Below are 17302 nucleotides of genomic sequence, written 5' to 3'. Positions count from 1 at the left end.
GCAACCTATAGGTTTGGAATTGATTTTTTCAAAAAGTATGTATGGACGGACACATCCACAACTCTGAACTGAAAAACAAAGCTATTTATGAACATTTTACATGGATGCCTTCACCTACCTTTAAGGTAAAGTTTTTCCAGAGGAGCACTACAAATTGGTTGAATGTCAAGAAATCCATTCTTCTACAATTTAACTCCAGGGGTATGTGAAAGGTTTTATATTATCTAATAATGTGAACATCAAACAAATAACAATTATTTCTTTCTCCTAATTTCATTCTTAATCATCCTCAAATATTGGTAGCATATTTGAAATAAAGAAAATAATAGTTTCTATTTTTATATTAGTTTACTTAATATCTGATGAGATTCTAATATGTTTAAAATATAAGTAAGATGTGGTTCCATTTCTCCAAATAGTTATATGTCTGTGGGTATTAGGGCTGAATCCTAATTCTTTCACAGAATGATGGTGAGAATGGTTTCATAATGATATATTTATCCAAATAAAACATATGTACACACAAGAAAAATATTCATAAGTACACTTAATATAACTATTTGTAATATAAAAAACCTAAAAACAACCCAAAAGTCAACAGTGGAATGGAAACTGTAGTATATTCATACAACAGAATACTGAAAATCAATGACAGGGATGAACTACAATTACACACAGTATAAATAAATATCCCAACATAGTACTGACCCACAAAAATCAAGTCCAAGAAGAGTATGTTCATTAGGATCTCACTTAGCTGAAGTTCAAAAGGTAAAACTCCAGCACATTGTGATTAAGAATACATTCACAGGGGGTGCTTGGGTGGCTCAGTCAATTGAACATCCAACTCTTGGTTTTGATTCAGGTCATAATCTCAGGATCTTGAGATGGAGACCCAGGAAGTTAGATTGAGATTCTTTCTCTCCCTCTCCCTCACCCTTCCTCCCGCTTGTTCACTCTTCATTTCTAATAAACACATAAATCTTAAAAAAGGGAATACATTCATAGAAAGTATACTGAAGCAAGGAAAGGATTATTCCAAATATCAGAATACTTACAGACTGTTTGGAGAAAGGCTAATACAATAAGTGGCTCTAAATTCCTAGAGATGTTCTTATTTAATACTGTAAAAAGATGAGTAGGAATTTCTTTTTTATTATATATTTTATATTGCTTATATCGTCTTATATATGTTATATATTGTACAATAAAGAAAACTTTAAAATACATAATTTTTTAAAGATATTATTTGTTTATTTGAGAGAGCAGAGCAAGACCATGAGCGGTGGGGAAAGGGGGAGGGAGAGGGAGAAGCAGATTGCCCGCTCAGCAAGCATGGGGCTCAATCCCAGGACCCAGTCATGACCAAAGTCAAAGGCAGACGCTTAACCAACTGAGCCACCCAGGCACCCCTACACAGTGTTTTTATATCCAATTTCATTCATAATTTATGAACTGAGAGTCACACCTGCTTCCTAAAACAATACTGAAAATACACAACAAAATGTGGGAAATGTGAGTAAAGACAGCTAAAAAATACAGAAAGAAAAGCTAATTCATTACATTAGCTCGTGGTAAGTTTATTAGAACTGGCAGAACTCAATTAGGAACCAAAAGAATAAATTAGATTTCAATAAACAGAGAAAATGATGAGAAGAAAGGCAAGATAGCATAAAACTATAAGGTATGTTCAAAGAATGGCTGAGGGTTTTTTTTTTTTTTCCGGCTTTCTGGAAGAAAATGTCTTGAAATCACTAAAATACACAGTATTTTATGGCTTTTTTCCCTGAATATATCTATAATACCAAAATATGAATTTTATAAATTGAACAATTATTAAGATAAGGTGCACATAAAGTCCTTGCATGGAATACATATATAGCACTATAACTGAAATTACATATTATGTACAATATATTTATTTCTACATGTATATATAAAGTTTTAAACTTCCTATATGCTGAAGATGTAATCTCCATCTTATGATTGTCCCTACGTGGCTATCACAGCACCAGGCTCCCAGTGGACTCCCAGAAACCTACCTTCCGGGTCTACTCTAGCACCAGCCAGCTCCCATAGCAGGAGATTCCTAGTCCATCCTGATGCCAGCCAGCTTCACAGCACCACGCACCTGGTGGGATCCTGTAAACCCAGGCTCCTAGATAACCCCAATGCTGGCCAATTCTATGATCATGGTGGCTCCTATGGCTCCAATCAGTTCCTTATAAACCCAGGTTCCAGGTGGGCACCTGTGACCTCAGGCTACCAGTTTACTCCAGCACCAGACTGGCCTCTGTGGACCTAAATCACATCCTAGTTCCCAGAGATTTGGGTTTCTGGTTTACCCCATCACCAGACCAGCTCCCATGGACCCAGGTACCCGGCCCACCCCAGGGCCATATCAATCCCCACAGACTCAACCTCCACGTTGCACTCTGAGGTTATAGACAGACCCCTATGGTCAAGATTTCCAGATCACCCTACTGTCCAGCCAGTACCTTTGGCTCCAGTCTCCAGGCTGGCTTCCGTGAAACCAGGCTTCTGACCTGTTTCAGTACCAGACCAGTCCCCATGGACCTGTCACTAGGCTCACCACAGTGGTCCAGGGTGCTGGATGGCTCCAGGATCTAGTTTTACCCACATGGACTCAGGTCCCAGGTCTGTTACCAAAGATTCAAGTGCCAAGCCTGCCCCCATAGAACTAGGTACCAGGCAGGTTCCCATGTACCCAAATACCAGGCCTTTACAACTGCTGACCTAGACACCAGATCAGCCTACCCCATTTGTGGACTGCCCATTTGTGGACACTACCAGATGACCCACCCAGAAACTCTGGACTGGCTAACTGGTGAAGGGTTTTGCCTGACAAAGCAGGTCTGTAAAGACTGGAAGAAGTACCTACTTCCTAAAATGTCAGACACAGATACAAGGCCACAAGGATTATGAATAATCAAGGAAACATAACAACACCAAAGGAAAATAAAACTCCAATGACTAACTAAAAATAGGCGGTCTATCAAGTGTCTGACAAAGAATTCAAAATAATGCTCTTAAATTCAGTGAACTACAATAAACACACATATACAACTAAAGAAAACAACACATAAACAAAAAGTTACATAAAAAAGTAAAAACTACTACCCCACATCCCACCCCCAAAATCTCAGAGTTGAAGAACATAATGACTGAACTGAAGAATTCAACAGAAAGCTTCAACAGCAGACTCAATCAAAAAGAAGAAAGAGCAGGGGGAGGGGCAAGATGGCGGAAGAGCAGGGTCCCCACATCACCTGTCCCCACCAAATTACCTAGATAACCTTCAAACCATCCTGAAAATCTACGAATTCGGCCTGAGATGTAAAGAGAGACCAGCTGGAACGCTACAGTGAGAAGAGTCCGCGCTTCTATCAAGGTAGGAAGACGGGGAAAAAGAAATAAAGAAACAAAAGGCCTCGGAGGGGGAGGGGCCCCGCGAGGAGCCGGGCTGAGGCCGGGGCGAGTGTCCCCAGGACAGGAGAGCCCCGTCCCGGAGGAGCAGGAGCTGCACCAACTTTCCCGGGCGGGCGGAAAGGGGCTCGCAGGGAGTTGGAGCAGGACCCAGGAGGGCGGGGATGCCCTCGGGCTCCCGGGGACACTAACAGACACCTGCGAGCGCAGGAGAGTGCGCCGAGCTCCCTAAGGGCTGCAGCGCGCACAGCCGGACCCACCGGAGCAGCTCGGAGGGGCTCGGGAGCGGCTCCAGGGAGGGAGCCGGGGCGGGAGCGCGAATCCCACAGCGCAGGCCCCGGAGCACAGGGCGCCGGGACACAGCCCAGGATCCGGCCTCCCCCGGGACAGGCAGAGGCCGGGAGGGCCCAGGACAGCGAGGACGCTCCTGCCCCGAGCTGAGCAGATCAGCGGCCCCGCCCCGGAGCCTCCAGGCCCTGCAGACGGAGAACCGAGAGCCCTGAGCCCCGTAGTTCCTGCGGAGGCTGAATCCAGGCTTCCAGAGCTGCCATAACCACTGCGGCTGTTCCTCCTGGGGCCTGACGGGGTAAACAACCCCCGCTGAGCCCTGCAGCAGGCAGGGGCAGAGCAGCTCCCCCAAGTGCTAACACCTGAGAATCAGCACAGCAGGCGCCTCCCCCAGAAGACCAGCTGGACGGACCAGTGATACTCCCCCGTGTTCCAATACAACTTGTTTCTGGCCACTCTGCACTGAGCAAAATGACTAGAAGGAAAACCTCAACTCAAAAGAAAGAATCAGAAACAGCCCTCGCTCCCACAGAGTTACAAAATCTGGATTACACTTCAATGTCAGAAAGCCAATTCAGAAGCACTATTCTACAGCTACTGGTGGCTCTAGAAAAAAGCATTAAGGACTCACGAGACTTCATGACTGCAGAATTTAGATCCAATCAGGCAGAAATTAAAAATCAATTGAATGAGATGCAATCCAAACTAGAAGTCCTAACGACGAGGGTTAACGAGGTGGAAGAACGAGTGAGTGACATAGAAGACAAGTTAATGGCAAAGAGGGAAACTGAGGAAAAAAGAGATAAACAATTAAAGAACCATGAAGACAGATTAAGGCAAATAAATGACACTCTAAGGAAGAAAAACCTACGCTTAATTGGGGTTCCCGAGGGCGCCGAAAGGGCCAGAGGGCCAGAATATGTATTTGAACAAATCCTAGCTGAAAACTTTCCCAATCTGGGAAGGGAAACAGGCATTCAGATCCAGGAAATAGAGAGATCCCCCCCTAAAATCAATAAAAACCGTTCAACACCTCGACATCTAATAGTGAAGCTTGCAAATTCCAAAGATAAAGAGAAGATCCTTAAAGCAGCAAGAGACAAGAAGTCCCTGACTTTCATGGGGAGGAATATTAGGGTAACAGCAGACCTCTCCACAGAGACGTGGCAGGCCAGAAAGGGCTGGCAGGATATATTCAGGGTCCTAAATGAGAAGAACATGCAACCAAGAATACTTTATCCAGCAAGGCTCTCATTCAAAATGGAAGGAGAGATAAAGAGCTTCCAAGACAGGCAGGAACTGAAAGAATATGTGACCTCCAAACCAGCTCTGCAAGAAATTTTAAGGGGGACTCTTAAAACTCCCCTTTAAGAAGAAGTTCAGTGGAACAATCCACAAAAACAAGGACTAAATAGATATCATGATGACACTAAACTCATATCTGTCAATAGTAACTCTGAACGTGAATGGGCTTAATGACCCCATCAAAAGGCGCAGGGTTTCAGACTGGATAAAAAAGCAGGACCCATCTATTTGCTGTCTACAAGAGACTCATTTTAGACAAAAGCACACCTACAACCTGAAAATAAAAGGTTGGAGAACCATTTATCATTCAAATGGTTCTCAAAATATACCCTAAAAACTATAGAACACTTCTGAAAGAAACTGAGGAAGACACAAAGAGATGGAAAAATATGGATGCTCATGGATTGGCAGAATTAATATTGTGAAAATGTCAATGTTACCCAGGGCAATTTACACGTATAATGCAATCCCTATCAAAATACCATGGACTTTCTTCAGAGACTTAGAACAAATTATTTTAAGATTTGTGTGGAATCAGAAAAGACCCCAAACAGCCAGGGGAATTTTAAAAAAGAAAACCATATCTGGGGGCATCACAATGCCAGATTTCAGGTTGTACTACAAAGCTGTGTTCATCAAGACAGTGTGGTACTGGCACAAAAACAGACATATACATCAATGGAACAGAACAGAGAACCCAGAAGTGGACCCTGAACTTTATGGTCAACTAATATACGATAAAGGAGGAAAGACGATCCACTGGAAGAAAGACACTCTCTTCAATAAATGGTGCTGGGAAAATTGGACATCCACATGCAGAAGAATGAAACTGGACCACTCTCTTGCACCATACACAAAGATAAACTCAAAATAGATGAAAGATCTAAATGTGAGACAAGATTCCATCAAAATCCCAGAGGAGAACTCAGGCAACACCCTTTTTGAACTTGGCCACAGTAACCGGAGAAGGACAAACAGTGTATGTTCTCATTCATTTGGGGAATATGAATAATAGTGAAAGGGAATATAAAGGAAGGGAGAAGAAATGTGTGAGAAATATCAGAAAGGGAGACAGAACATAAAGACTTCTAACTCTGGGAAATGAACTAGGGGTGGTGGAGGGGGAGGAGGCGGGGTGGGGGTGAATGGGTGACGGGCACTGAGGGGTACACTTGACGGGATGAGCACTGGGTGTTATTCTGTATGTTGGTAAATTGAACACCAATAAAAATTAATATATAAAAAAAAAAGAAGAAAGAATTAGTATAAAAGAAGTGAGGTCAATGTACTGTCAGAATAGAAAAGTCCCAAGACAGCAGTGAAGGAAGATTCTGAATTCACCCCCTTCCACAGACATACCAAATCTACAGCTATATATGGGTAATTTCTCTCTGAAAAAACTCAGAAACTAGATGAACTACTTTTCATAACAAAGGATATAACGACCACATTGAAAGGGGTAAAGAATCAGAAACAAGGACTCACAAAAAACTCCATTCTGGCATGGCAATATACATAGGGAAGGATATCATCAGATAGGTGTTTCTCTCAGAGGAGCAAGGGGTTGGTACCCTACATTGGGCATCCTGACCCCTGGGATCTGCATTGGAGATATGAGCTCTCAGAATGTCTGGCTTGGAAAACCAATGGGACTGACATCCAGGGGTCCTGAAGTGCTGTAAGAAACAGGTTCCCTCTTGGAGTGCTTGCATATGGTCTCACTGGCCCTGAGACCCAGTGAAAGAATAGTAGTATGAAAAATCCCTAGACAAAACGTGAAAGAGATTCATTTTCATATCAAGTGGCATCAGCTGGAGGGGCAGGGGAGAGTTGAGATGTACCCCAGAGACAGAGGCACAGGCAGATGCCATTGCCTCACTCTCCACAAAGCCTGCTAGCACAGGTAGGTGAGCTTGGACACAGCATCCCCAACCACCTTGCTGGGGCGGGGGAGGGTGAGCAGTCACAGCACTTGCTGAGGCCAGACAGTACCTGCAGATGCAGCACTCCTCCATTGCATGGGTGATGCAGGCAAGCACAAACAGTCAGAGTTCTCTCTCCCAGCTAAAGTCTGCAAGCAGGGTAGCTGCAACATTCCCCTTCACTCTGGCTGGGATTGGTGAGTACATGTAGTTATGGTATTGTCCCACTCCCAACTTAAAGCCAGCATGCATACAAAGATAAGGCACTCTTCAGTTGCACTGATGAAGCCCATGGGCACATGTAGCCAACACATTTTCCTGCTGCCTTTCTGAAACCAGAAAGTATGTCCTACCCTAGATGATCTCCAGCTGCCATGCTAAAATCAGCAGGAGCGTGCAATCCACAAGGAGTCACCCCTCAGTTGCCTGGCCCTGGTGGCCAAGAGGGCCCTGGTGTTCCAGAGCTCCATGGAAAGACAGTTCTTCGTAGCCCATTCCCAGGGCACTGCACAGAAAGCAGACCGAAACACAACCCTAGTCGTCCTGCAAAACAGGTTTATTTACTTAATCTGGAATTTCAATCTGAGAGACAGACTTCAGGTTTCATACACTAAGAGGCTAAGTATAGGTGGTCCCGGGGAATGTAAGCAGGGAGAACACCATTCTTGTGCATTCCCTTATCCTTTTCACAGCTCAATGAGATTTACCAGAAAGAAGCTTATACACTCATTGGAATCTCAATTTTTACAACTGTGGCTCAGGGGTATGATACTTCCTGATCTCCTGGTCTGGAGGCCAGCAGAGATTATTACTGTGGTCCCACAGAACTGTACATATTTGTATACTTTAAAAGCTGCTGCCTAGACTTGGCTTCCAATCAGCCTCAGAGTAGGTGCTAAATGAGATTTCTTCTCTTGGATCAGGGATGGTCGTGGCATACCTTAATCAAAGGTATATCAAGAATAAATCAAGTGGTTTAGATAATCATAAATATTTGAGAGATCCAGGTCAAAGTTGGAGGATGAGGATCATTACATAAATAAAGCCACTCCTTCAGTAGCTGTTTCACCTAATACATAGTAAAGTTAGTGGTCTGATCACTTATAAAAGCTATTCAAGAAGGTTAAAAGACAAATGTAGTAAAGTTAATGAAAACTACAATAGTTAAGAGACACAAATATAAAAGATATAAAAAGTGACAAAAATAAAACAGGAAGAGAGTAAAAAATGTAGAGTTTTGGAATGTGTTCAAATTTAAGCTGCTAACAAATTAAAATAGATTGTTATACACAGGATGACATTTTTGACCCAGTAACCACAAAACAAAACCTTAGAGTAAGAAAATGAAAAAGGAATCTAAACACTAAAAAAAAAAAAAAAAAGTCATTGAACTGTAAGAAAAGAGATAAAAAGAAGAAAAGAACAGAGAGAAACCAGAAAACAATTAGCAAAATGGCAACAAGTACATACCTACCAATAATTACTTTAAAATAAATGGGCTAAATTCTCCAAACAAAAGACACAGAATGGTTGACTGTATTGAGAGAGAGAGAGAGAGAGAGAGAGAGAGAGAGACATGTTTGCCTATATACTGCCTACAAGTGGCTCACTTAAGGATAGACAATAAAAGTGAAGGGATGGGAAAAGATATTCCATGTAAATGGACACAAAAAGAAAGCAGATATAGCTATCCTTATATTAGTCAAAATCGACTTCAAGGGCACCTGACTGGCTCAGTTGGTAGAGCATATGACTCTTGATCTTGGGGTTATGAGTTCAAACCCCACAATGGATGTGGAGTCTACTTAAAAAAATAAATCATTAAAAAAACCAGACTTTAAAATGAAGACTATAATAAAAGACAGTGAGGGACAGTATATAATGATAAAAGTCAATCCATCAAGGAAAGAAAACATTTATAAATATATATACACCCAACATCGGAGCATCAAAATATATAAAGCAAATATGAAGATTTAAAGGAGAAAAATGACAGCAATATGGATTTTAGCACCTCATGTATAGGTCATTCAGACATAAAACTCATAAGGAAACACCTTAACACATTACATCAAACATTTATATATATATATATATATATATATATATATATATATATATATATATAATATTCCATACAAAAGCAGCAGAATACACATTCTTCTCAGGTGTACATGGAATACTCTCTAGAATAGATCACAAGTTAAACTACAAAACCAGTCTCAATAAATTAAAGAAAAGTGAAATCATATCAAGCATCTTTTTTAACACCATGGTATAAAACTAAAATCAATTACGAGAGAGAAAAGAGAAAAATACAAATAAGGGAGATTAAACAACATATTACTCATCAACAGCTAGTTTAGAGAAGAAATCAAAGGATAAATTAAAACAAATACCCAGAGGACAAATGAAAACAGAATTATAATACACCAAAACCTGTGATATGAAGTAAAAGTGGTTTTAAAGGGAAGTTCATAGTAATATAGGCCTATCTCAAGAAATAAGAGATATCTTAAATAAACATGCTAATTTTACAACTAAATGAACTTCAAAAAAAGAATAAACAAAGATCAAAATTACAATAAAGGAGATAATAAGGATTATAATTGAAATAAATGAAAGATTAAAAAGACAATTGCAAAGATCAATGAAACTAAGAGCTAGCTCTTTGAAAGGATAACATTGACAAAACCTTTAGCTAAACTCACCAAGAAAAAGAGAGAGGGTGCAGATAAAATCATAAATGAAATAAGAAAATTTACAACTGATACCACAGAAATACAAAGGATCATAACCAGTATGGAAAATTATATACCAATAAACTGAACAACCCAGAAAAAGTAAGCTCCTAGAAACTTACAATCTTCCAAGACTGAACTATGAATAGATAAGTCTGAATAGACCAATTATTATAAAAAGATTGAATTAGTAATAAAAAACCTCCTAACAAACAAAACTCCAGAAATAGCTTCACTGGTGAATTCTAACAAACTATGAAAGAAAAATTAATACTTATCCTTTTCAAACTCTTCCAAAGAACTGAAGGAGCACTTTCAAACTTATTTAAAAAGACCTTCATTACTCTGTATTAAAACCAGACAAGCACATCACAAAAAAGAGAAAATTAATGGCTAATATCCCAGATAAACATAGATATAAAAATCCTGAACAAAATATTAGCAAACCAAATTCAGTAATACATTAAAAGGATCAAATACCATGATCAAGTGGGATTTATTCTAGGGATGCAAGGATGGTTCAACATCTGCAAATCAATCAATGTGATATAACATATTAACAAAATAAAGATAAAAATGATATGATCATCCCAATAGATGCAGAAAAACACCTAAGAAAATTTAACAATCATTTATGCTAAAAAAAATCTCAACAAAATGAAAACAGAGGGAACATACCTCAACATAATAAAGGCCATATATGACTAATCCACAGCTAATATCATACTAATTGTGAGAAGCTAAAAGATCAGGAACAAAACAAGGATACTCACTATACCCACTTTTATTCAGCATAGCATTGGAAACCACAGCAATCACACAAGAAAAGTAAATAAAAGGAATTTAAAGTTGAAAGAAAGAAAACTGTCACATTTTGCAGATGATATGGTACCACATATTTAAAAAACCCTAAAGACTCCACTAAAACAGAATAAATGAATTCAGTAAAGCTGCAGGACACAAAATAAATATATATAAATATAAATATATAAAAAATATATATTTTAATATATATAAATATAAATATATTTATATATATTTATATAAATATATTATATATTTTTATATAAATATATAAAAATCTGTTGCAATAAACAAGAAAGAGAGAAATCATGAAAATAATCCCATTTACAACTGCATCAAATAGAATAAAATACCTTAGAATAAATTTAACCGAGGAGGTGGAAGACCAGTACTGAACACTATAATACATTGATTAATTGAAAAAAATATAGTGGAAAAGCTTCTTATCTTGATGAAGTCCCAATAGTTCATTTTTGCTTTTGTTTCTCTTGCCTTCATGGACGTCTTGCAAGAAGTTACTGTGGGCAAGTTCAAAAAGGGTGTTGCCTGTGTTCTCCTCTAGGATTTTGATGGAATCTTGTCTCACATTTAGATCTTTCATCCATTTTGAGTTTATCTTTGTGTATGGTGCAAGAGAGTGGTCTAGTTTCATTCTTCTGCATGTGGATGTCCAATTTTCCCAGCACCATTTATTGAAGAGACTGTCTTTCTTCCAGTGGATAGTCTTCCCTCCTTTGTCGAATATTAGTTGACCATAGAGTTGAGGGTCCACTTCCGGATTCTCTATTCTGTTCCATTGATCTATGTGTCTGTTTTTCTGCCAGTACCACACTGTCTTGATGACCACAGCTTTGTAGTACAACCTGAAATCTGGCATTGTGATGCCCCCAGCTATGGTTTTCTTTTTTAATATCCACTGGCTATTCAGGGTCTTTTCTGATTCCACACAAATCTTAAGATGATTTTTTTTTCCAACTCTCTGACGAAAGTCCATGGTATTTTGATAGGGATGGCATTAAACGTGTAAATTGCCCTGGGTAACATTGACATTTCCACAATATTAATTCTTCCAATCCATGAGCATGGAATATTTTTCCATCTCTTAGTATCTTCCTCAATTTATTTCAGAAGTGTTCTGTAAACTCTTTGGTTAGGTTACCAAACTTACCTCTTTGGTTAGGTTTATTCCTAGGTATCTTATGCTTTTGGGTGCAATTGTAAATGGGATTGATTCCTTAATTTTTCTTTCTTCAGTCTCATTGTTAGTGTAGAGAAATGTCACTGATTTCTGCTGATTAAAGTCTTAAAGAGAACCCCCCCCAGAAGCAGTTCCTAGAACAAAACCACAGCAAAACAAATATTCATAAGAAAGATAATCATTCAGAACACTGGAAATAGTAAGATAAAATGGAAACAATGAATACATAATGGCAATCCCTTCAATGAAATCCTATTCATTTGCTTCAAGGAGGAGGATAAAAAATTGTACTTTCATGGGAGGATAATATATCACGTAAGGGGAAAAGATGAAAAACATTCTATATAATATACTTTTTTGTGAAAATATGTAAGAAAAATGGCAGAATATACTCCAATGTGTTGACAGTATTTGTCTTTCAAGAGTGACATATAGGAGATTCACACATTCTATAATTTGTTATGTTGATAAGATTTGAATTCTATACAATGCACCTGTATCATTTTTTCAATTACTTCTTCACATGTTGGGGGTTAGAAATCTGTGAAGAATTACCTGAAGAACTGACTGCCCCAAGACCTTTTTCCTCTTGCTCTCCAAATATTTGGGTAATATTTTGAAATACTAACTATAAGTTTGCACCTAAGTACAATCTTAGTATCCCCCATTCAGCTTTCTTTTTTTTCTTTTTGTCTCAAAAAAGAGAGAGAAATACCTGAGCCTAAAAGGACAAAGTCTAGTTCTTATCATTTGTCCTTTCTAGGTAACACAAATGAATTGAAATGATGCACAAAGAGGAAAAGGCTTCATTATATCCTGTCATCCCACCTCCTTCACCATCTCCAAGACAGATCTGGGAGAATTTTCCAGCTGAAGAAGTCCGACTCCACAGAGCCAGACAAGGAACGGGTTCACTCATGATATACTGGCCCTGAAATACTAGATGCACTCCCACTCCTGTCCCCGCAAACCTGGATGCAACACTAAGGTGGGAAAGAAAGGGTGAAGTAGTAGGAGAGCCATGAACCTAGAGGTCTAAAAATTTTAGGCAACCTATTGATGTTTGGGCTCTAAAAAAAACAATTAAACAGGGTTACTGAAAATGAAGCCATTACACTGCTTACAGATGAGATTTACAGTCACTACACTTCCTGTTCTGAAAAGCACCAAGCTGTTCTGAATGAAACACAGCAGCTTTCTTAATTCTGCCAAAACAGAGGTATCTTTCCTTTTAAATCTTTTGCCTACTTTGCATAAAATGACATGACCAAGATGGCCTGAATGTTCCTGAGCTGGACTAATGTTTAGACAGGCTCCCCCTGGCTCTTAGTCCTGATCACCCTTTTCTCTGGGCATCTGCTTTAGAAAACCTGTAATTATACTTCCTTTCTCTGTTTAAAACAGAAGTAGCTCTTTTTCCAAGCCTCTTTCCTCTTTTGTAATTCCAAACTGTCTTTCGCAAGGACCTGGGAGCCATCCTTTGAAATGTAATCCTCAAGGAAGATAGCACCCCTATTCCCAGTCTCTGTGGGAGGGCAGGAGCTAGCTTCTAACAGGCAACAACCAGCAAGCACACATGGCCTGATCGCAGGCAGAACCAGGGGAGCAAACTTCAGCAAGTTACTCAATGTGTTCTACAGGTCCACCTCCCCTCTACAGTCCTCCAGCGCACTCCCATTGTCTCACTCAGCCCTCACACACCCTCCCACCCTTTGTTTCAGCAGAACTGAGCTCGGACTGACCTCTGGCCTCTCTCTTCCCAGTTCTCAGAGCCTTGCATGGAGTCTTCCTTGCCTGTTTAACATAGTTCAGTGCAATTCTTGCTTTGGCAGACGAAAACTAAGACATGTGAGCTTCCGGCAGCACTTAACTTCCATGCTCTTTTCCTGTATTTATTGGACCGTTACTGTGTTCCGTCAGTTGAAATATTCTAATCACCTCAGAAATGGGTACAAGTAGTGTCCAGTTTCTTTTAGATGAGGAAACAAGATCGGTGAAATCAAACAATTTATTTACCTTGGGTCATTGCTGCAACCTGAACGTTCGTGTCCTCCTTGCCTCCCCAGGTTTGTATGTTGAAATCCTAGCCCCATTAGGTCATGAGGATGGAGCCCTCATGAATGCCATTAATGCCCTTATGACACAGGCCCCAGGGAGCTCCCTTGCTCCCTCCATCATGTGAAGGACACAGTGAGAAGAGGCCTGTCTGTGAATCAGAAATCAGGCTCTCACCACACATGGGACCTGTATGAAGCTTTGAGACTTCCCAGCCTCAGGAAGTTACTCAGTGTGTCCTACTGTGAGAAACACATCTTGTTTTTAAGTACCCCAGTCATGTGCTGACTGGGGCAGTCACACAGCACATACGTTCTGGACTCAGCAGGCCGAGACCCACATGTGCCTCCAGAGCCCTGCCTTTCAAGTACTTGCAACAGTCAAAATAAAATTTTGTTTATTTTGCTCTGGTTAGGGACACCTGGGGGCTCAGTCTGTTAAGGGTCTGCCTTCTGCTCAGGCTCAGATCATGATCCTGGAGTCCCAGGATGGAGCCCCACCTCCAGCTCCCTGTTCAGCGGGGAGCCAGCTTCCCCCTCTCCCTTCGCTCCCCTGGGCTTCAGGCTCTTAGCTTCTCTGTTTGGGGGTCCAGAGAAGTATCTCTTACTTCCTGTGCTTGCTTTGGTGTCTGACGCGGAGGGCACTTTCTCCTCCCTGGGAAGCCCTGGATGCATGCCCCAGAGCAGGGGGACCCGGACAGGCAGAGGACGGGAGTGTGGTCCTGTGAGGATGGAGGGCCAACACTGGGGTGTGGTGGCCCCCGACATTCGATAGTGGGGTGCAAGTCATACTCTATCTAATATGTGTGTTACATGCAGGGGGCCGGGGTGTCATTTTGGAGCGCAGCAGGGAGCGCTGTGGAGGGCTCCCGCGTATTTGGGGCTTGCGGGGTTTCGGGCTCTGCACTCAAGAATGAGGCTGGCGGGTCGGCCTCCGGGGGAGTCTGGGGAGCACCCCTGCCTCCCCGGGGAATCTGGGGAGAAGACGCCAGGCGGGGAGGCCCCACACTCACCGCTCAGGGCTCCAAACCACCAGCGCCACAGCTCCGCCCCCACCCCCACCTCTGAGGGACACGCGCCCTGGGCCCCCGCCGCAGCGCCTCCTCCCAACGCCTTCCCCAACCGCCCAGCTGAGAGTTCTCGCGAGGCTCTGGTCTCCCGCCTCGGCCCCTGCCTCGCGCAAGCGCGCACACGCCCAGCCCCAGGCCGCCCCTTCCTCCCTGCGGCCCTCGCGGCACGGTCTCCGCGCCCTCTGTGCCCCGGACCCTGTCTCAGAGCGTGAGGCCTCATTAAACTCTTCTCTCGCGCCCTGCCTGAGGCACCCAGACCCCGAGGGCCCTACCTCGTGGCCGTTCGCCCGCTTCCGGACTCTTGGCCCCTGCCCCGCGCCGAGCGACCCCATCATCCTCCGCCTGTCCGGGCTCCCTCGTCCCTCAGGGGCCTGATCACCCTCGCAGGCCGGTGGCTGGCGGCGGGAAGTGGGAGGAGATTCAGTGGCCGCTGCCCTCTGCGGTCTGTGGGGGTCAACAGATAACTGGCAGAGGTGCAGGCACAGGAGCCCGCCACCCTGCTCTGGGGCCACTCAAAGCCCCGGACGCGGGGCGACCCGTGTGTCGCTCCGCAGCCTGCGCCGCCTCCTGCCTGGGCCTGGGCGGCCTCCGCCCGTGGCTGCTCAGCGCGTGGAGACCCCTGTGCGTCCTCCGCGCGCTCCCCTGACCCGCCGCCCACTCACCGGGCCTCGCTGTGGGACCTGGGCCACGAGGTAGGGCCCTCGGGGTCCGGGTGCCTCAGGCAGGGCGCGAGAGAAAAGTTTAATGAGGCCTCACGCTCTGAGAGAGGGTACAGGGCACCCACAGATTGGTCGATGGTTGCTTCTTTGCAGGACCCCACCCCAAGACCCACCTCCACTGCAGCGTAATGGTTGGGAGCCCAGGTTCTGAATTCTATCAGAGGGCGCTTCTCTTCCCTACTGGACCAGGTATCAGGTTCCGGCCTCTCAGCGCTGGATGGATCTGGGCTCTTGAACTGTCAAGTTAAGCTTTGTCAGGAGAGGATGCTGGAATAGCTCTAAGGAGGTACAGAGAAAACTCCCTGTTCAATGTGCTATGTGGTTTTCAGGCTCTTAAAGGGTACACTGAGGATGTACCTGCTTGCTTGCTGGGTACCCCTCACCCTTCTGTGTCTCCCATGTGCAGTGAGGATAATAATTGCTGCACTATCTCTTTAGAGGTTTGCAGTAGGATTAGAGGAAGCAATGCATGGAGAGTGCTTAGTAGAGGAACTGACATATAGTTTGTTTTTTGGTTTTTTTTTTTTTTTTTTGAAGGTAAGAGGTGGTTTGGAAGGCACGGAGAGACTACCAGACTAAAGGAATTTCAAAAGGAGTCATTAACGATGTCAACTGTGAGACTAGAAGCAAGTAATAGCTTAATAAAATGAGTTCCCTCTCTCACGTTTTAAAGGTGGCCAGCCTGGTAAACAAATTTTGCAGTTACTGAAATCACCAGTGATGTATGTCATGTATGGGAGTGGAACCCATAGAAAGTTAAACCTACAAACAATAAAACACAGAATAGCTTCTGGGTATCATTTTATTACTCACAAAATCCAATTGAGAATGCAAAAACTTTGAACAAACATGTCAAAATAGAGCAGCTTCATGAACTCTTTCTGTCTTGCAACTGGACAACAGTTATCCCTACTTGTCTGCTCATCTGCCCATGAATCTTGAGAGAGATCAGATTTCTCATGTGGCTGGTGGGAGACTCCATGTGCCCAGACAAGACCTGAAAAACTGCACTCTGGCTCCTCTCTCCTTCATTTCTTCTTCTTCTTTCCTTCTTAATCATATGTGGGGAGAGAAGAGGAAAGAAAACACACTATTTTAGAGAACTGTTTTGCTTAATGTTTTTGGACTCTAAATGTCTTGGTACAAAGATTCTTTTGCAGGGCAGCCAAGGTGGCCCAGCGGTTTAGCGCCACCTTCAGCTGGGGTTGTGATCCTGGAGACCCAGGATTGAGTCCCATATCAGACTCCCTGCACCGTGCCTGCTTCTCCCTCTGCCTGTGTGTGTGTGTGTGTCTCTCTCTCTGTCATGAATAAATAAATCTTTTTTTTTTTAAAGATTCTTTTGCAAATGAATAATCCTGGTGTGAGCCTTGGAAATTACAACCCAACTTACTGCTACTTCTTCAACTTTGATAGTGATTTTAATTAGATCCTTTTTGGTATGAAATTGTGTGTGTATCCATGGGAAAGATGATTTGATACAGTCTTAATGTTCCTCTTAACCATAACTCAAGTACTGAAACATAATCGTCTTGCTCTGCAAGCTGACCCATTTGACAGCACCACCATTTCTGGATGTTTCTGTTTAAATAATCAGAATGCTCAGAAAGAAGTCCTTTTCCAACCTTGATTAATGGCACTCTTAAATTTTTAAGAAAACAAATAGCAATTTCACCAAATGTCTTTAGATTTGCATGTGCTGGATACATAGGCCACAAATGTAAATCTACAAAGGAGTGACATATGTTCTCCTT

General features: G+C 42.5%; 2 protein-coding genes across 2 annotated transcripts in view; both read right to left on the bottom strand.

Moving 5' to 3' along the window:
• LOC129519856 (phospholipid-transporting ATPase ABCA3-like) overlaps nt 1–14795 on the bottom strand; it is a 202114-nt gene extending 187319 nt beyond the window's left edge. Inside the window, 2 exon segments of the mRNA XM_055340688.1 lie at nt 119–224; nt 14773–14795. Of these exon segments, the coding sequence (XP_055196663.1) occupies nt 119–178 (60 nt within the window). The 5' untranslated portion in view covers nt 179–224; nt 14773–14795.
• The window catches only part of LOC129519855 (phospholipid-transporting ATPase ABCA3-like), a 142501-nt gene continuing 139967 nt past the window's right edge, over nt 14769–17302 (bottom strand). The window contains exons 32-33 of the mRNA XM_055340687.1: nt 15492–15784; nt 14769–15273 (exon numbers count right to left, since the gene is read on the bottom strand). Coding sequence (XP_055196662.1) covers nt 14769–15273; nt 15492–15784 — 798 coding nt within the window. The remainder of the gene's footprint in view (nt 15274–15491; nt 15785–17302) is intronic.

The sequence above is a fragment of the Nyctereutes procyonoides genome, unplaced genomic scaffold (assembly GCF_905146905.1).
Source record: "Nyctereutes procyonoides isolate TBG_1078 unplaced genomic scaffold, NYPRO_anot_genome, whole genome shotgun sequence".
In the NCBI taxonomy this organism is placed as follows: Eukaryota; Metazoa; Chordata; class Mammalia; order Carnivora; family Canidae; genus Nyctereutes; species Nyctereutes procyonoides.
The sequence above is the reverse complement of the archived record's forward strand: the minus strand, read 5'-3'. Positions and strand labels throughout refer to the sequence as shown.